The sequence below is a fragment of the Rhea americana genome, unplaced genomic scaffold, assembly GCF_003343005.1.
Source record: "Rhea americana isolate MKP2758 unplaced genomic scaffold, rheAme1 scaffold_134, whole genome shotgun sequence".
In the NCBI taxonomy this organism is placed as follows: domain Eukaryota; kingdom Metazoa; phylum Chordata; class Aves; order Rheiformes; family Rheidae; genus Rhea; species Rhea americana.
The window spans coordinates 864993-886376 of NW_028185417.1; the positions used below are offsets into that span (position 1 = coordinate 864993).

The 21384-nt window shown below is 39.1% G+C and overlaps 1 protein-coding gene across 1 annotated transcript in view; it reads left to right on the forward strand.

Moving 5' to 3' along the window:
• TIAM2 (TIAM Rac1 associated GEF 2) overlaps positions 1–21384 on the forward strand; it is a 180234-nt gene that overhangs the window by 133739 nt on the left and 25111 nt on the right. The window contains exon 16 of the mRNA XM_085297988.1: positions 13877–13977. Within this exon, the coding sequence (XP_085154114.1) occupies positions 13877–13977 (101 nt within the window). The remainder of the gene's footprint in view (positions 1–13876; positions 13978–21384) is intronic.

Here is a 21384-nt window from a genome sequence, read left to right on the forward strand (position 1 = left end):
CCAAGTGGTTGCCATACCCCTGTGGCTTTATGTTGGACTTCTGTTGCTGCTGTGGTCATATAATTTGACCTCCCATATGGTAAGGCCGTGTGCCATAATAAGCTTATCCTGGAAAAGAAATAAGATGAAACACTTTTAAAAATATACTCATAAATGTGGAAAAGCAACTAACAAAGCAATTTGCTCTGAGCCCCAGTGCTAAGAAAATTAAACAAATATTTGTATAGAATTAGTAAAAATGAGTGAATTGAGGTGGAATTCTTAAAACTGTGGAGGAAAAAGATGCCTCATTTTAAGATGGTATGGATKTTTGAAGAATAGAAGGGACAGGAATTGAATACCATAATTTTAGGGTGGTTCCATGTGTGTTAATGATATCTGTAGTGTGCTGAGGCAGGAAGTAGAAGCAAGCATTAGTAGGTGTGAAAACCCATTGGAGAGCAATTTATAGTATGTGAGCTGCTCTCGGAGTTGAGCATTCTTTTTCTTTCCAGCAAGTCCTGTGCCAAAAAAGCTGCCATTTCTGTTTAACTGACACTGCTGAAATCAACCCTAACTTGTAAAAAAAAAAAAAAAAAAAAAAAAAGGTAGGGAGCAGGGGATGGTAGTCTGGATATACTTGGAAAGCAAGTTTCCAAGAGGATAAGTTTTCATTTGGGAGGGCTGGGGAACTAAATTGCAAGGGAATTATTAAAAAAAGAAAAAAGAAAAAGAAAAAAAAGTGGAAGAGAAAAAAGAAGACATTATTTCTTAACTCTGCCTCATGCTCCTTATCTTTGCTGTAGGGCATATATCTTGTGTGAGAGATCTATGTTCCTATCCTGCCTGTCTTTCTAGAGGTGTGGTCCACAGGCAGTGAAGGCAATCTTGTAGTCTGTTGCTACTGAAAAGGAGGAGGCTTCCTCCTCCTCTTCTGCATGTCTTCTGCTAGCCCTCCCAGCCATGCAGCGCTAGYCCCTCCCCTGTGCTGGCCTTTGCGCTTGCTGGAGCCCTTGCTGAAGCCATCGGACCAACTAGTTCAGGAGTTTTTTTTTTTTTTTGCTGCACTTCCCTGCAAACTCAGTGGGTTGAACTGGCTAGTGCAGAGGTCTGACAAGGGACAGAGCCAGGTAAGCAGCAGGAGCCTGTAGCTGGGAGCAGGAAGGTTTGTGGGGGCAGAGGTGGCTGAAAGGCGAGTTACTTTCAGTGGCAGCAAACTGTTTCTTGGCTGACCTTTCCTTAGAGCACCTCTTGCTAACTGTTTTGGACTATGGGTTTTGCCCTGTGCTTTTCCACCACCTCTCAGAAGCATACCCCTATGCCTGGGCAGCAGAGTAATCTTGGGATGTGCCTAATTTGAGTTGCTCCTGATAAAGCTATTTCTGTTTGTATAAAACATGCCTGGAGCCAGAGTGTGAAAGTCGGACTTCGTGCAATCTCACAAATAGCTATGAGATGTGCTGGAGAGGAGCGACGATACTTCAGCACCTAGTCTGCTTGAAATTGAGATGTTTATCCAAAATGCAACTGCTTCAGGAAGATCTGTGGTTTGAACYCTCACATGAGAATTGACTCTCTTATTTACCAAGAAAAAAAGCTATTTCTGATTTTAATCTTAATAAACAAACTCAGAAGCAAAGCACATCAGTTTGCCACAGGTTTAATTTTGCTATGCCTAAAGTTCTTTTAAAAAATGTATTATTAACAACTGGTTTGTATTCAGTTCCCAGGCTCTAACTGTTTCAATTAAGCTTTACATGAACATAAACAGCTGGCTGATGTTTGTGCCTCTAGAAGACTTAATTGCTATTCACAGCTTTTCTGGAAAACTTTTTTCTATTTGGCTGCTATCGGATCTCATTGAAAGCTGTACATGAACTTAGGGAGAAAAAGGGAGATAGTTATAGATTGGCTCTGCGGCTGACCAGCATTACGCATGTCACTGTGTGCGCCTTTTTGTGAGCGTAGAGCATACCCTGCTGTAATGAAAGCTGTATCAGAAAGACCCATGCTTCTCCTCTTAAGAGAAAGAGGTAAAGGCACAAGAACTTGAAGCCATTGTAATTTGTTGCCTGCAGTAGCTGTAAGCTCTGCCTGAAGCACTGGTTTTGACCACTCTGCTTGTTGCTGTTTGCCACGCCTTTTCCTGATCTTCTGTAAATCTGTGAAAAATTACCCGTAAAACATTTCATAAATGTGTTTTAATCTAACGTTTAAAGCATTTCATAAACAAAACTAGGAAACATTTCTAAAATAACCTCTACTTGTAATCCTTCCCAAATCACGCTCTCTTTGTTTGTCTAGCCACAGTTCCTGTGTTAAATTCTCCTCATCTTGCTGTAGGGTAAGGCCTTCACCACCCTATRTATGCAAGCAATCAAAGTCATATTCTGTATGCAAGGAATCAAAAARTTTCTCATTTCACATAAAACTATTTTGAAGTCTGCAGAGGCGAGTATTGCTTCTTAGCACCCTTAGTCATAAGAATACCCGCATTCATTTTAGAGGTGGGCTCTGATCTGCGAGGAAGATGTTACCAGTTTTACCAGTGTGCACACATTGCTGTCACTTGCCTGTTGGCTCTAATAATAGATACTCGATAGCTTTGCATGGAGTGAGGCAAAGCACTAGAAAGTGCRTTTTAGTGTTACAGTGTAGTTTTTTATGTGGCCTGACTGGTTATGTATCGGATGATCAACAACTTTGTCAGGTTTCTTTTTTTCGCTTGTTATCATATTTAGTTCAGCAGGAAGCTATTTCTTCTGTGGTAAATATGGTAGGATATGATGTGGCCTTTTGTCAAAGTGAGCTCAAAGCTGAGATACATGCTTTTAATGTATGAATTTTTTCAATGTGCTACCTTGGCTTCCACTCCAGTTAATTTTGTGCCATTAATGCAAGTGTCCTGCTTCTGTGCTCTCTTGTGTCACTGAAAAAAAATTATTTTGGCCTTTGGCAATGCCTTGGACTGTAGTTGGGTGGACATTAATTTGAAGAAAGCATTTGCCTGTCCGTAAACTGAATCCATAGGAGCACTTGCTGCCTGCTGCATGTTTTGTAATACRGAATGTTTCCCAAGAGTGGTGGTTTAATGAGTTTTTACTGGCACTTGACAAACTGTCCAGTCTGCTTCCTGCTAAATGAGTACACTGCAGCTTAGAAGACTGTTTATACTATAAAATGGAAATGCTCTTTGCTGCGCTTTTCTACTGAAAGAGCGTTCTGTTCCGTTTCGCTAAATGTTGCTATGGTTTAGTCCCTGTGAAGTCAGYGGGCCAGTTTGTTTTTTCCTGGTGTAAACTCCATGAAACCCCGTGGAGTTGCACCTTCCGGCTCTGTGACAATGCATAGGTGTAAATCATGACATTCTCCACCCTACCAAATCTTGTAGAGAGACAGTACAGGCAGCAAGGAGATTTATTAATAATATAAAGTTAGAAACATCCACATACAGACTGAGATCTTTGGCAAAATGTCAAGCACACCAAAGAGCAGATGGTGTTCTGTGTTTCATAGAGGTAACATAGATTGTGTAATTATAAAAACTAACTGTCTAAGCTAGCCGCAAATTCTTGCTAAACACTGAAGTAACAACTTCTTTTCCCCTTGTTCCCTTCTGTTTTCATTACTTTTGTGCTTATAAATCTGAGATGGGAGAGCAGACRCACTACTGAGGTGATACTGTTGATATCTGACACAGGGCCAGCTCCGTTTGTTACCCAGCTTTCCTGGGTGCAGAGGACCTCTGTGAAGGGACTAAGCCTGTCCTGTGTAAGTAATTCCACAGTAGCAGCAGAAACTGGGAGAGGAGCTCTGGACAACACCCCTGCATATCCTCGAACACCTGCCTGGAAGGACCTGAGARCAATGGTGGATCTCGAGGATACTCACCCCACAATGTAACCTCTGCCATTTCTTTCTCCTTTTCTATATCCYGGTCACTCATCTCCACTACCAGGGCATCTGTGCAGTCTGTCTGCTTTCCTTTCCTTTCCCCCATAGCGAAGGGAGGAACAGAGGAATTCTTCCTTTCCTCCATTTTGCTCTCTCTGATCTGCTTTATCATCTAAATTGGAAGGAATGGATGTACAGCTGTAGTTGAAGCTCACCCATCCCTTCCTGAGACTTTATGAAACTCACTTCCCCTCGTCCCCAGACCCCCCCCCCCAGCTTGTCTAGCTAGTTTAACCATAGAATATTGCAAGTGGCTTGAAGTATTCTGTTGAAGGGAATAGTTCTGAATAAGAGTGTGATGCATTAGGTGCAGCTAACACTGTTCTTCAGTGAGGCAGTATCTAAGAAGGCATTTGCTATGTGCTTAAGAAATGAATATACAGATAACAATTTGAGAAGTCAATGTGCAGTGTTAAGCTCAAAACTGAAAATCCTGAGCGATTGTCTGACTGGCAGATACTTAGATGAGAAAGTTTAGCAAGTTAAATAACCCAATAAAAGCGAATCACTGAGGTGCAGAGGGTCATCAAGCATTGCTACACAAGTGTAGGCAGCTGTTTTCTAATATGTTGCTAATTTGTATCCCTATTGATTACTRAATTAGCAAATGAGTCAAATAACTTTGTTTCACCATGAACCGCTAACCAACAAAAGAACTCCCAAGAGATCATAAGGATTCTGCTCTAATTTCAAAATTGATGTTTCTGCAGATATTTAAAAAAATTAATGAAAAGTGAGCATAAAGCAGCCTACAGAAAGTCACACTTGCAGAAGTAGGTGGTTGATTGGAGCTAAGCCACTGTTCAGCATGTGGTCCAACGTGTCTTAAACAAGCTGTACGATCCAAGAATATTTGCGTGAACATACTGGCACTTTCTGAACAAGAAAATGTGAAACGGTTAAAGAAGAAGCATCGCTTTCCTCACTGGAGGATGAGAACAAAAGAAACTTATCCTAGCCAAGCATTTCAGACTCTTGCAGTTCTCACAGATCCATGCAAAGAAGCAGCCTGGTTGTGTTGTCCATTAGTATGTGTATAGAGCACCTTCTGGTGTTTGATCCTTTGATGTCTGAGGACAAAACATCTGGATGAGAAAGGCTCTGAACGGAACCTTGTTGTCTGGCCAGTAACTGCATTTCTTGTTTGGCAACAATTAGTCTTGTCAGTGACAAGCATCTATTAATTCTGTTTTTAAGAACCCTACCTAGGAAGACTGTTGTTAGGACAGCTGTATTTTAATATTCTTTCCAAATTTAACATCTTGAATCTCTGAAAGAAGTTTTTAGCCTCTCCAAAGAATCAACTGTTGCAGCTGTGAAGCTAAGCAGAGAATGCACCTTCCAGGCAGGACCAGCTTAAGCTGCAAAATGACTTGGACGATCAGGTGATAAAATCCAAAATGTCTCACAGAGATAAAAATCATCTGAATAGTTTTTATCTAGTGTGTTTCTCTAAAATGATTAATTTTAGTTTTTTAGAAACTAGAGCTTCTCCATAGTTTACTAATAATAGGCTTAAGAGAGGTTAATTTAACAATGAGAATTCAAGCTAATTTGTTTCTGAGGTTAGGTCAGAAGCTTTCAAAAAAAAATCTTGAAAATTCTGTGAACAAAAAGGAAGAAGTCTTGAATTGTTAATAAATTTAGTATTTTACTACTTTTGAACTCTTGGTTAAAGCAGCATAAGAGCTATTAACCACTGCAGAATACCAGTGAAATAGGAATAGCTTCACAGTTATTGCCTGCAGATTGTTTTGTATTTAGTTCTACATGGGAGTTTGAGTGCTTAAGTGTAGTATTTGGGAAAAAAATGGACTGACACTGCGCAATAGTTAAAAGCTTACCTAATTCTATTTAAAATCACTAAATTGAACTGACATGACCATCTCCATAGTTGTGTAAAATTTAACAGGAGATAAGTAAGAGTCTACACTTACGATCCGTGTTATCTATTTCATTGGCCCAGATTCAAACTTCAGTGAAAGCTGCAACAAATTGCTTTGTCTTTCAGCTTTAAGTGATGGAGGATATGACATATTTTAAAGGATATTTCACTTACCTGTCTGCAAGCTTGCCTACCTGCCTTGCCTTGGATCTGCTTCGTTAGTGCAGAAACTCGCCTAGGGGGCAAATAATTTGCTTCTATGTGAGGTCTTTCTTAAAGAACAGTCTGCATCCAGACTCTGGATCCTTCCAGGCTTCCTTCCTTCATGATGGAAACTCTGGGTCAACTAGTTGCAATTCCAGTCTCCTCTTGGGCTTTTCCATCACAGCTCTACTAAACCTTTCTACCTAGCTTTACCCATCCACCTTGTTATCTAGACCTTCCTCACTTTTACTAGCAATTTCTTCAGCGCAAATGGCAATTTTGGAACAATTACTACAGCCAAATTGTCTACTGAATTTTTCACGAGAGTTTACTTTCTCCTAGAGCACTCTTGTTTGTCTCCTTCCTGGCTGAAATTGCTCTGTGAAGCCTAAACAGAAATGAGAAGGGCTGCACAGGCTGCCTGGGCTCTGTCCTGGGGGACAGCAGCTGAGTGTTCCTTYCATGGAGCTGATCCCAGGGATCCTGGGACCTGAACCAAAGAAAGAAACAAAAGAAAGGTCTGGCCCTGATGTAAACAAGAGTAACGGGTTCTTCAAAATTAAATTAGTGAACCCAGAACCTTTTGTAACCCTCTTGTGAAAATCTCCCTTAAAGAATGTTTCTTGAAAGCCATTCTATAGATTTTTTCTCTTACAGGAGAAGTAAACATATGCATGCAATCTGCCAGGCCAAACTATTTAACTGAAGTTAAATAAGAGTACTAGTCTCCAAGGGAGACATTGTTAGAGTTCACCCCGCTGATATTTCTTGTCTCCAGGCAATGTTGGAATGCTTTATCTACCACTCCCTGGTTTCCAGTAAGCCTAAAGGAATTAGGACCACCAAGGCTCAGTACCTTTCTGAGATTTGGCTCAGGCCTTAGTATTACTTGCTCCCAGGATTTTAGAAACATTTATTATGATCTCTGGGAAACTTACTTTTCTCTTGATAGTAATACTAGCTAGAAGAAATGGGTACTGCAAGCTTGTCGTGATTTACTGATCAGAGTGGAGAATTCATACAACAGTGAAAAATGCAGCTTTCCATACACCTCCCTTAACCTCATTACTCAAACAATTTCTCATTTCCATGTTATGGAAACTCTGTAATGGAAGAATCTGCAAAGGAAAAAATATCCTACATGCTAACAATTGGCTATATTATGCGTTATTGGCAGTATCTAGAGCACGAAAGAGTTAGTGAAAATACTGAATGCATGCATTCCTTGAGAATGGAATCAACCTCCTAATTCCTCGTAATTATGGATAATTATATAAAATTCATATTAGCTTCACAGAAATAAGCTTTCATCCAGTTTACTGCTGTTTTGCAACATTATTTGAAATCAACAGACAATACCACTGTTTAAAAATATTTCAAGTGCTCTGATCAGAGATCAGAGTATCTGTCTTTTACAAATTAGACCAAGGCCATTGTAATTGGTCTAAACCAGTTTTGGAACTAATTAACCTGTGGCAGATTCAATTCTTTGCTTAATTAGCTTTACCTCGAAACTATGTATTTTACCCACTTCTCCGTATTTTTCTTCCTTTTGTGTTTCCAACTGATAAGCCATAGCTTATAGAATGAGTTGTTTGTATATGAACCTGAAACGCTGTTCTATTGAAATTCATCCTGGGACTGTGGATCCATCTTCAAGATCATCCTGTATCCTATTTGTGGTAGTCCAGTCATGGTCTTAATGGTGTTAACTTTGAATGATCAGCATGTTTAATCAGTGCTGTTCCTATTGTATTTTCTTTGATGAGACAAATAATGAAAATATTAAGTACAGTTGGTCCCCAAATCTACCTTGGACAAAATCTACTGTTAGTCTCTCCCAGGCCTAGGAGTATTTTCAAACTAGTCTATTGTTATCTTCCCTGCTAGTCAGCTCCACCTTGTTTTAATTTCTGTCTTTTTCATTTCAGCTAAAAATCTCCCTTGGATTATTATAGGACTCTTTTTCAGTAAGATTCAGAAAGATTAAATCTATCCTGTGGTCTTTGTCTTTAAAGAATGTGTGTGTGTGTGTGTGTGTGTGTGAGAGAGAGAGAGATCAAAGAAGTTAGATTAAATTAGTGAACCCAGAACTTCATTCCTTGTTTAAGCATAGGTATTTGTTATTCAACTGGATGCATAACATCGTCCTCCATTTCCCATCATCTGTGAATCATTTATCATCCTTGCTCCTGAATTTCAGTTTCGTATGTCAGTTTTTAGGTGTTAGGGGCTGAAGGAGGTCTAGTCCTCTGCTGTGCATGAGTAGATCTTAATTTGCACCCACTGCAAACTGAGTTGTTTTTTAGTCATTAATTGCTATTCTGCCTCTCTCCCCTGTTGAAGCTCTTCTGCTTTGTATGTACGTTCAGATATTGGTGGAAAGATTTGAACTAGGTTACTCGCATCTTATGGGAGTGGTGAGTTTTGGAGTCTGAACCTCTTTGTTGTAATGAATGTTGGGTGATACAGTAAGTGGAGCAGGGAGAACTGAGGATACCAGGAAGGAGTCACATTTGGCAGCTGTTAACAAGCCACTTACCTTAGACAGTAGAGACTTACATTTATTTTTTGTTTGAATCTGACAGAGCAGGAGACTTCCTCTCTTTCCTACATCATGGATGAATATCCTAATATGAAGCTATTTCTTTTTGCTCTGTTGTATCTCTTCCTCAGAATTTTTGAAAAAAATCAATAATATAATGTAAAAGGACATAGTTTAATTCTGATACAAAGTGAACAGTTCTTGAAATCTCAGGAATATCATGGAATGGAAAACTTACTTTCCACCTTGATGTAGTCACTATATTTTTACTAAAGGCAAGATTACCTGTAACTGTCAAAATGCCTCTTTACTTGCTGAAGATATTTACCAAATGATGCACAGAGCTGCTGCCCAAAGATGAAGATCATGCTTCTCTAGCGCTTCTAGTTTGTCTTGGAGTGAGAGACTGTGCTGTGTCATCTGCACTGAACTAGAAGGAATTTTTTATCCAATTTATTGTTCAGTAGAGTGGCAGGTGGAAACACACCTTCTTTTTGTACTTTGAAAAAGAGGGTGGTTACACCATATACATGGTGCTTGATATTTGGTAACACTTAATATGCTTGTGATGAGTATTTGACATTTTTGAAATTGATGAGAAAAATGTAAAACCAAAGTCCTAAAGAATTATAAAAGAAACAAGATTATTAGCTGCTGCTTGCTTCTCATGATAATTTTTTCTTTTTTGCAGTGAGTGGCTAAGGTGGTAAGAGCAGCAGAGACTAGAAAGTAATTAAGTCTTCTTCTTTAATTAAACAGAGAAAGAAGATAAGTGACACTTGCCTTTGTTGATGGCTTTTTTATGGTAAATGAATTGCCAGATGGTTAATATTGATGTATTCCAGTTGATTTCCTTTGGTTTCTTGGCCAGAATTGTAGCACAGATTACTATTGTCTCACACATCTGTTAGAGGATGTGTTTCCACTGTACCTCCTCACTCGCAAATGTTTAAATAACTTCCCTGTTGACCAGTTGTACGTGTATCATACCACTGCCGAGATGCAAGACGTTCCTGTAGGCATTCAGAGCTCTTGGGCGTGCTGTGTGTATTTGTCTTTCTCACCARCTGTCCCATCTGTGTACTCTATGCCCACTTTTTAACTGAATAATTAGTAGTGAGGAGCATGACTTAGGAAATATACTTTCTTTCGGTTTTGGTGGTTACATTATCATTTCTCTTGAATGAYTGTGAATCATGTGTCTGCCTACTAGCAAGATGCAAAAGAGCAGGAGCAATGTTGTCAAGGAGGAAACTCATCAGAATATTTGCATTTATTGGTCCATATCCTGAAGCATGCTCCACACCTTTTTCCCCTKGTGAGGGTGTTGCTATTTGAAGGTGCTGAGAAGGTTCTTAGTTCTTCGTCATTCATTACTAGAAACAAAGCATAAAGTGTGGTACACCTTTACTGTGGTGCAGTTAACCTTTTCATACAGTGGCTTTTTGCYCCTCTGCCTTCCTGAGAGTTTTGGTGTATATGGGAGGTTGCTACTCCCCTAGCTAGGAACAAGCCAGCATTGTATTTTAGTGTAAGGAAACTGGTGTTTGCTTAAAAAAAAGCAGTCTGTTTCTGAAGTTCCTGTCTTTCTCAGATGAAAGTCATATACATTTAAACTGACTCTGTGTGTATATAAGCAACAGCAAGGTGTGCGTTCAAGGAGGTGCGCTGCAGTGGAGAAAAATTACATTACAAAATTTAAACTAAGTTTTGTTTAACCAACATTTTCAGTCTCCTTTTTCTTCTAGATAGAATTGTCACAAGCATGTTGATAAGATAAATGTAATGTGGAGCTGTATAGATAGAGCTAGTCATGGTATACTCATCACTACTATGCCAGATATTACTCTGCTCAGACAATATATTTCCAAGCAAAGTAGCCAATGTTCTCTTCAACAGGTCTATAATGTAACTGTGGTGAGGTAAGTAACATTAGAGGTGGCTGGAAAAAAAAGATTGTCAAGAATTGCTGATTTAACATAGCATTTTGATGATTTTCGGAATTTTAGGAATGTATATCCACTTTCATACTTTTTTTGCTGTCATTTCCAGCAAAGATCCAGAATGTTATATACTGACATGATTTCTGTACTCTTATGACTGTGACATTACTCTGAATTCTGTAGGCACTCTTTACAGTTTTAGTTTTAGTTTTGCTTGAAAGGATGATGATTGCCCAGGCTTACAATATAACAGTTTGACATTGCTACTTCAGATCATCTTTATTAGTACAAATCCACTTGTAGAGCTAAACCCAAATCTGCATATTTAAAGAAAACAGTTTGTTTTGTTATTCCTCTTCCATTTAGTACTACAAGTATTGAGAATTTCAGTACTAAATGTGCTGTTGTGTTCATGTCCTTAGGCCTTCTATTTGAAATTGCCCATTCTCTAATATTCAATTTTCTTTGCATGGGTTAGAGGATGAGCAATGGAGATCTGTGGTTTTTAGCTATGCAGCTGATGTTGATGACTCTCTGCTCTTTGGGAATAGTTTTGATGGCTTGAAGGAGCAAATCCAAAGGAAATCTTCTTTCATAGTAAAAGGAGGAAAGGGAGACAGGATATGGATGCTAAGCTGATCAACAAGCCATTCTTCCTTCCTTCCTTCCCTGCATTAGTTTGGCATACAGCATGCAGTAGGATGTCATTTTTCACCTTGGATCCCCTCTGTATCACTTTTTAAGTTACTGCTATTTAAAATGATGTTTACTGTTGGTTGCCTTAACTACACTCAGAAATGGATTGTGCCAATAGCAAATACTATAAAAATGCACAAGACAATACAGATCTACCTCTGACAGTCCTGTAGACTACAAATTAAAAACAGAGATTAGGATGAAGGGAGGAAAAGATAGATCATCCAGACAAAGTGATATAATACTCTGCCTACTTTAGATGTCATTTTCTTGATTCATTCTTTTCTTGTTATCTTCTGGTTGTTTTCCTGTATTTATGTCTCTCACACTTGCACCTTTTTGTTATTGCTTACCTAAGTTAGTTTTACTTCATATTTTTTAAAGGACTAGTAAGTTTAGTGGCCACTTTATAAAATCAGGGAAAGGATGTAGTTTTGTTCCCATTAGATAGTTTCCTGAGATCAAATTGTAGATCTTTTATGTGACTGTGAAATGTATCTTGGTTGGAGGTAGGAATAACAAGAAGTGTATTAAAATCCAGGAGGAAACAAGGAGAGTACAAAAGGAGAAACAGCGTCCCTTGCATTGCCTCACCCCAGAGAAAATACATTATTTAAAAGCTAGTGCATGTTTTTAGGGATTGGCTCACCTTTTGTGAACCAAAGGGTTGACAGCAGTGGAAGTCAATAGACATTCATGTGGACCCATATATAGAAGGGAAGATCAAAATGCATTTAGAAGTCAGGAGGCCAGAAGAAAATTATTCAGGCATGCATGGTGGAGAAGGAAGGGTAAAAGCATAAGTAAAATCAATGGAAAGGGTACACTCTTTGTAAAGTCTTTAAAGATGATGGGTGGCTATTTGTTGTGTACAAGGTGGTATTTCTGCAAAGATGGTAACTCTTGGAGTATTGACTGTTACATAAAKGCTGAGGTATCAGGAGCCATACCTCACCCTAGCAGGAAAAGGCACAAATGGATAGGTAAAGGATGTAGTAATCAAGTCTGTGGCATCTGGGTGGAAAAGTGTCAACTTTGATGCTAAACTTGACTTAATAACACATGGGAAAATGGATTATCAAGATGACATCATGCTGAGTTACTTTTTCCCATCATCCATGTGGAGAGAAAAACAGTTCTTTCCCTCTGATTTTCCTTTGAAGTGCTAATCTCTCTGCCGTGCTTTGTCTTCCCAGGAAGGCTCCCATTGGCTATGAGGGGCCCTTTTCTGCCCTAAAATTCCCATTTCCGTCTCCACTGTGGTCCAGGTGCTGACAGGAGCTCCTTCTGTCCTGCAGGGACAGGAGACCAGCACTGCCCTGCCCCAAACTCAGCCAGATTTGCAGCAAAATGCTGAGGTTGGGCGGCTGACTGCAGAGCAAACTCTGAGCTAGTTAGAAAGGGGAAATTCAGTCAGTAGCTGTCCATCAGATCAACAGGACGGAGAGGAAACAACAACTGCCTCAGATTAAAAATCAAAGCAAAACAAAAAGCTCTGCTTCAGGTTTTAAACACCCAAGTGGTGAGATACTATTGTCTTTCACAATTTTATTATTGCCAACTCTCATGATTTGACTGCAAGGCAAGTGATTCTTGTTTCAATAACAGCCTTAGTTTCTGGAGTCAGTGATTAAATGAAAATCTCAGTTTTCACTTAAAAATAATCCAGCATTTGTTGCTGTTCAGAGGAAGTTTGAAAATGTGATGTGAATTATACCGTAGAGGTTTAAAAACTAGAAAGCAAAGCAACAAATTAAAAACCCCTTAATTTATTACTATTTTTCAATCTGAGGTTGTTAACAATCCTCATTAGGTTTTTGGTGGCTGCCTTAGATTTTCAAATACTTAGAGTGATAATACTGCAGATCAAAAATCAGAGGAATATTCTTATAAGACTTTTAAGTAGAAGTTCCATATAAACATCTCTATAGATTTTTAAGTAGTCAGTTGAGGAGATGGGAAGAAAAATAATATCACTCTTAGTATAAATGCCCAGCATTGTTGGATACATCTTGACTTTACATGTAAATATTATTGATTGCTATAACCTGTCTATAGGTAGAGTGGGGCAGTACCTATTGTGGTTTTGGATTGTCCCAGGCAGTACATACATGTGCTCCAAATTTGGAAAAATASGCAAACTAGTAATGACCAGAAGAGATTTTGTCAGCTTTATGAACTGTGATGTTTGTTCCAAGGCAAAATTCCCCTTTTCTTTTTAAATCTCTTTAAGGGATTCAGAACTAAATCATGTCACAGAACAGTGTGCTCATCCAAGGAGAAAAACTGAGTGCATTTAATTATTCTCATTGGTTGTCTCAGCAATTGGCACGGAGYGTGCTGATTGTAGATAATACTACCTTAGAAAGCACGCTGTTAGCAAGAACGCTAGGTTTATTTTTGTAAATCAAATATGCACRTTGCTTCATGTTGGTGTTAGATGGTGTTAGATGTCCAGCTACTGTTTTGACAGCAGAGTTTCCATGCATAGTCTGAATTGTTTCTCTTTGCTCTGATCTCTTGTTATGTTATATTCAGGCAGGAGGGGAGGATTTTGTATTCATTCCCTCCCCACATAGCAGTTCTATTGTTCCTTGAAAAATAAAAGCAAATACTTTTCCTGTTCCTGTCTTGTAACCTTTTAAATTCTTTGTTTTCTTTCAAATGCAGATTTCAGTAATGTGCCTGATGTCACAGCCAGCTTGAAAAGGAGCAGTACTGATGGCACTCTGGACCAAGTACCACACAGGGAAAAGGATCCGCCTTTCAGGGTAAGAACTTGTTTGCTGCATCAGTCACGATAATTAACAAGACAGTGCTGTCTTAGTGTTAACACACTGCTTTTTTGGGGAAAATGTTTACTATATGGCACAAATTAGGTAAAAAAATGTGTATTTATACCTGTGCTTAGTGTTTTATCAACCTGAGGTCAGTCTGGCAGGTTGACATSTAAGGACCAGCTGTAGCATCTCCAACAGTGTTGTGATAGGGGCAGATGACAAATAGATGGGGTTTGTTGAATTCATCTGTATGTGTTGCTTGAACCTAGTTCTTGACAGAACAGTAAAACTGCTGGTGCTTTTTAACTGTTTCAATTTAGTTAGTTTTCTTTTTGCTGCTACTTTTTGGGGGCCTTGTTGTTAAGATTTTAAGCTTGTCATTAATGAGCAGTCTAGAAAATCATAGAATCATAAGGTTGGAAGGGACCTCTGGAGATCATCTAGTCCAACCCTCAGCGTAGCCCCATGCAGGGACTGAACCCACAACCGTGGCATTAGCAGCACCATGCTCTAACCAGCTGAGCTAAACCTAAGATTGCAGTGAAATAGCAACATCTATTTAATGTCAATACCTTTTGGCTGGACTGCAGACTTTGAGCAGCTCAGGGTTTGAGTGACCAGTGATTGGTTCGGTTCAGTCTATTCTGGAGAACCTTTATGTATCTATATTTACCATTTAATGTCAGCTGGAGTAGTAGATACTCAGAACTTCCTTAGATCAAGACTTTGGAGGCAGAGGCAGGGACCCCCAAAAATTAGCGTTCACTTTTGAAAGCATTTCTCTTGAAATGGCAATTTTTGTCCTTATTGCTCAGAGAGCAAGTCCATCAAATTGTAACCTGTATCCAACTCAAGCACATGTTGTGTTGTCCTGCCCAAATACTGCAATGGATAGTGTTTTCCTGTCTGTGGCAGTGGTTTTACTGGGCATTGCAATTTTGACAAAGGATGTGCTTTTGTTACTTCTGGTGGTGAGCTGGTTGCGTCTCAAGGCAGGTGTGTGATAACACTTGCATTGCGCTATTGGGTCACTGAAAATTACAGTTTTTATGGTTCTGRAGTGTATTGCCTTTTGCACCAGTAGAAGATGATCAGATGAAAGGTAGAGATAAGGCAAAATGTAAGAACTTTGAAGAGCAGAATGAAGAAGATATATTGTGCCATTCCTACCTGGAGGAGCTGATCGTCTTCTACTTTTGGAATTTTTCTGTAATCTCCTTCAGTCCAATATAGGTGCCCGTATGTGGTTTCCACAGTGACTGTGGACCTCTATCCCGTAAGGGATGGGAAGAGGGTCCCACACGGGTAATCTGTATCCTGTGTTACAGACTGGGTACACACCCGCAGTGTCTTTGCGACCAGTAAAGTATAAAGTGGATCAGTCCYGGCTGCAGCGCAGGAGGACCTTGCTGCTGGCCGCCTGAGGCGCAGATCAGCCCTGGTGCTCAGCGAGGGTCCAGGGTCCAGTGGGCTTCCGGGTGTCTGCTCACCTGGTTGCATCTGCCGTGCCTGCCTTGCCTCGAGTGCGCAGCAAGGACGCTGTACGTGACTGAGTTCCCGTCTGGCTGGAGGGGGAAGAGATTGTTGCACTTTAGCTTTGCTTTTGTAGAAAAACGAAGGATTTGTTTGCCAAAGTCATTCCTGGTTGTCTATGTCAAATACACCAGATGACAGAAAATTAGGGAGAGCTTGGTGATAGTTAAATACACAGAGAACAATTAATTTACAGTAGTTATTGCTCTGAATGCCCTACTCTGGTACTCTAAATTACATGCTGCAATTGCAGTCCTGAAGGAAAGCGCGGAAAACAGACAGGTCTGTTCCCTGGCCTCTCTCCAGTCTCAAATTAGTCATGTCTATCAGTATTACTAGATTGTGCACAATTTGTTGAAGAAACTGCCCATACCATATTGCAGAACAGTTCTTGGGCTGGCATGTGGGTCTGCTTGTGTCGTTTTGTTCAAAACTAGCTGAAGCTGTCCTAGTTTTCTAGGTGCAAGGGGGAAAAGTGGTTTGGCAGTCAAAGGCAGTCAGACTCGAACTGCAGCTGTAAATGAGTCTGCGACAGCTCTACAATTTCTGCAAATGGTTTGTAATTGATTGCTGTCTTTCTGTTGGAGGGTGCCTATTACTGTCAGAGCTCTTTGTCTGACCCTTTTGATTTCTCCAATAAATGTAGAATTCAGAAGAAAAAAGCCATCCCACAGTAAATTTAGAAAATAGTGTATACTCTGTGCTCTGGCGATTGGTTATAAAAAGAATCTAAATGATTTCTGGTTTTATAGCTGTGATTTGGGACTGCTCACCAGTGAACAATAGCTATTGCTAATTAAAGTTAGTTTGAGGAAATTGTGCAGCCTAAAAGAGCACAGCACAGCATCTGTTTGTTTTTTTTTTCTTTCCTTTTTCCCTTTGCCTTCTGTTTCCTGCATGTGCTAACTTGATCCATGCCTGTGGCAGTAGAGTAGTGCAGACACCTCAGTATTATGCAATGTCACAGAAGTATGGGGGAGAGAAGAGCTGTAACTACAGCGTTGTGAAGAAGACGTTGGTGGCGCTGAGAGGTTCTGAGCACAGCTTGGAACAACAGGCAGTTTGGGATTATTTCAGGGGAGAGGCAGCTAGAGATGCTCATTTCCCAGTTGACAACAGCTGTAGATGTAATCACTTGGCTCTGAGGGAACAGACTCCTTTGAAGTTTGGTTGATTTTTTTCCTTATAACATGTAAGTACACAAAAAACAATCTTAAAGCTTTTGATATAATGGTTGTATGTTTGTTTCCTAGACTTTATGTTTCTCATTTGGAGTATTTTTCTTTTTGTTTTTCACTCTTACCCTCTTCATCTTATACCAAGCTAGGGTTAAACATCATCTTAAATGAAAGTACAATGAGACATTTCATCAGTGCCTGGTAATTTGAAAGGAATAAGTGTTTTGTTTGATGTGTACTACATTCGAACGTGCAGTCATTCATTTATTCGTTTTTTTGTCATCCAAGAAATGAATGAATTTAGGATATTTTCTTTTTTAACTTTCATCTTAGAGCTAACTAATGAATTAGAAGTGTGACAGAGGATTATTTCATTTCAGAAATGGAAGCTGTTCCTGAAGTTATAAAACATTATTAACAACACATGAGCATCAAGAACCACCCATTCCAGACGCTGATCAGTTTTGTCAGGTTTATAGTTTCTGGGATGCCCCATTTATAGCCTTAAAGAAAACCTCCTTTATTTCCATTTTTTTTTTAACCAGGATAGATGTTATATACTTATAACATTTTCTACTACAGTACATTTTCAATTAGTGTTAAATAGTGTTATGTGGCAGTGACATGTAGCCCCTGCAATTGTTATTTCTGCAGTGTGTAGGTGTACTGTTGACAGAAGAATAGAAGGCATCAGAAAATCTGGGGACGCAGTATGACTGTCAATGCAATTAGGTTTAGCTGAGTTTTAATCATTTCGAGAACTAATTGTCTGTGCTCCTGGTGCTTAGTTAAATCCTGAGATGTTGACAGTTGCCAAGAATCAAGCATCACAGTAGCACAAAGCTGAATACAAAATGTAACTTTTCATTGAGCTACTCATGATTTCTAATTGCAAGCTGTATTAGTCAGTAATGTTTTCTATAGCCCGTGGTTTCTTTTAACAAGAAATGCAGTATTATGTTACTAACTTGCTTGTCTTTACTTTGTATTTTCTGCATTTTTTTAGTATCCCTTTATGAAAGATTGATATAACTAAAAGATGAAATTTGACTGTATAAATCACTCCTATTCTAAGGGTTTCTTGTAATATTGCTGTGCTCTGACTTTCAGTTGTTTTAAATCTTTTGAGTATCATCAGAGATCAGTTTTTTCCATTCAAATTAAATTTGGGTCTTCATATAAATACAGCTGCGAGAAAGGGAAGATGTTTTCATTTTGAATATTTTACAGGTTATAGCAAAAAATTAAAGTAAACTGCTAATGTTTGAAATAATGTCACTATATTCTCAGGGATATCTTAGAGTTATTTATAAAAAGGTGAATACCTTCACACATCTAAGAAACCTAGTAAAAATAGCTATTTTGATGCTTTGTAATCATGGTAAAATAGTCAATGAAAGCAGAATGGATTTATGTTGGAATCTTTAAAAATTAACATTGCAGATGCAAAAATAGAAGCTCATGTCATCAGAAACTTTGACAAGATTTTTATTTTCTGCATAATGCCCAGCAGGTTTAATTTTGTAAAGTTTTGAAGCGCTATATACCATTCCAAAATGTAAAAATTATAATAGGAATAAATTAAGTATGAGGGACTGTTATAGAAATTGGCTTTGCTTTGCTGTGCTAATGCTTCTTGAAGCAGTTGATCTGCTCTCARGACAGGTTATTGGTCATATGCCAATATGTCTATATCAGTATAAGTCTATCTCCATTGCCTCTAACAAAAAATAAATAAAAAATGCGTTATTAATGCGATGAACGGAAGACACGGAACCTTTTGCAAACAGAAATCTGTGTTTCCTAATAGAGTGGAGTATTTTCATCAAAAGCTACCAGGTTTTTATGGAGAGGAGATACAGGTCAGCATAGTGACCCAGCTAGAAATGTCCACATTTATTCTGTAGATACAGGGAAAGTGAAAATAGAAAAAAAAATATATTGGACACACTTGTGCATTTCAGAAGTCTGTTTTGAAAACTCTGGTGTCCTGTATAGTGTCAAATCATCCTTTCAGTGCTTTTGAAGCTTCCTTGTTGTGCCAATTTTGGACAGTTCTCTATTTGCCAGAGGACCTTTGCAAGTGTAATGAGAAGTAGATGTTTTCATGAATGCTGCATGCCAAGAACCATGGTGAGAAATCTGATTTTGGCCTCCCTATGTCCACTCATTGCTCTGGGCTAGGCGTGTAGTCTTGCTACTCATACTCAAGGCACCAATGTGCAAAAATTCCTAACCTGGGTAACTATTGATATTTCTCTTCCAACCTTTCTAAAGTGCATGTGCAATTGAGTGTCTAGTTTGCATGTTGGATGGTGCCTGAGCTGTGTAAAAGGAGAGGCTGAGGCTGGGTCAGAAGGCGAAGCCCGTCTTTCCATGCTGCATCGTCCAACCACCACCATCAGCTTCTGGGAGCAGTGCTTTCAACAGCTGCAAAATACACATGCCACAATTTCAAAGCAGAAATCACTAGTGTTACATGTTGGTTGATTTCAGATAGGTATTTCTGCAATAAAAATGAGCAAATATTTTGAACAGTTTTTACATATATGGTTTTGGCTTCCTCTATACACAACATAGGCATGTACTGGAGGGACGCCCTTCTGAAGTTGAAGAAATTTGTATTTTGTCTTCAAACTGTCTAAACCTGATTTGGAAACCCTTTCTTAAGGAGTGGTACTACAGCCATCAACTTCGCATGCAGGCAAAGTAATTTAAGGGTAAAAATCCTGAGTCATCATGTATTGGGCTGAATTCAAACCTGAATGAAGGAATGTGCATGCCGTTGCTAGTCCAGCTGGACATTCCATTATTATAGAAAAGAAAATGTTTTGCTTTTGAGGGGAGGGAAGTGCAAAAAGTTTGCTGTGGAATAGTGGATGTCGAAGCAGTTAATAATCATTACTATCATTAGTCCAATCTTAGTAGAAAACTAATACAGCAATTTAATGTTTATGGAAGATAGGAATGCTATTTTATTTTTCAAGAGAAAGCAAGTGGACAGTAGTAATGATACATTCCTCTAACTCGTAACCTAGAAAATGGTGTACAAGCGTGCAATCTATAAGAAGTGCTGGGCATCGTTATCCTAGACGCACACACAACAACCTTCTGTTGGTACTGTCAGTGAATATAGTTCCATGTATTCAGTTATGGTAGTTCATTTATTTATTTTGATCTGATGAAGACATTCATTCAGCAGACCTGAAAGAGCATATATAAGCAGTGGGAGACTGTCTCTTAAGATTTTAATGGGTAAATGTCAAGAACAAAAACAATGTTTTTTGTTCTTCCCCCAACAAGGTTACAATTTCCCAGTATGATTCTTGGATGAGAAAGTTAAAATTTACTGAATTGGAAGGAAGATTTGTAGTTTAATGTGCATAAAACCTCAAAACTGACAAGTGCAAGGTGTGTTTTTATCACATTTAGGATGATGTGGCTGCATACGTATGTTCAGCATGTCTGGTGGTTTTCAGAGCCATATTTCTCTCTATTCAGTGTAAGTCATATCCTTTCTTGCTAGTCAGCTAGTGATCCCTACCCCCAAAACATCCCCAAAGAAACATTAACTTTGAAATAAAGCTGTGTGTGGGGGGAAATTATATCGGGGAGTGGGGAGTAATTTTGTTAAGCCAAGATTGTAAAAATCTTGGAAARCAAATACTATTACTGATCATGTGATCACTAATTGTTGATTTAAATTGAAAGAAAAGCAAGTAGAAATGAGCAGAACCTTGACAGAGATCCCTTTGGGGAAAATAAAATAGGAAGAGAGAACTACTGGTTTGCCGAGATGACCCCAAACCTATTTTATGCATGGAGGCAATMCAATTAAATGATGTTCATGTTGATAGCTTCTTATTAGCTCTATTTTGCAGCGCCCAGGCAGTTCACACTTGCACAGCATGCTGTTAATTGCAAAAGAGCTGTCTGCCTGAAGGTTTGCTCACCATCCATAGGACATTAAGGCTATTTCCTCTATTTTAATCTTCAGAACTTCTCTTTAGCAGCTGATGAGACCGAAAAGCTTGGGGAGCAGTCAGCAATTAACGTCTTTCTTCTGTCCTGTGTAGGAAAGGGATTTAACAATGATCAACATACCAGTCTCCAAATCCTTTCTACGTCTCTGCAATGCAAGTGTCATTTGTTCCAGATGCATATAGGGAGTCTAAGAGCTAACATGGGGAAATAGTATGTTCATCAGCAGTAGTTTTCCTTGAGTCAGTTGTGCCCTGGAGGTGCAATTTTGCATTGAAAGTGTGAAAGGGCTCACTGGGAGATGTGTTAATTTTTGTGCCACCCTAGCAGAGAGCCCAGCATGTAGCAAGCTCAACCAGTACTGCTGGCCCAAGCAGAACTGAAGGCTCTAGAGAGAGAGCTGCATACACCGTTACTGGTGGGGAGATGCAAGAACAGAAAGAAACAACAGCAAGAGTTGTGTGCAGTACTTGCATGCATAGGTACAAACCTGTGTTGTTCCGTGTTGTGCAATTACATTGTGTTGCTTGAGGTTTCAGGGGAAGGTGGTATTTGTTGTTTTTCCTCTGACTGAAGGAAACATCCCTTCAGAAGTACTGTGACAGTTTGTCAATGAAAAAGGTGCAGGAAAAGGTGTTGATGCTTGCAAATGGAAGAAATCAGTGAGAGATGAATTACAATGCAGCTTCTTCTTTCTTTTTTCTTT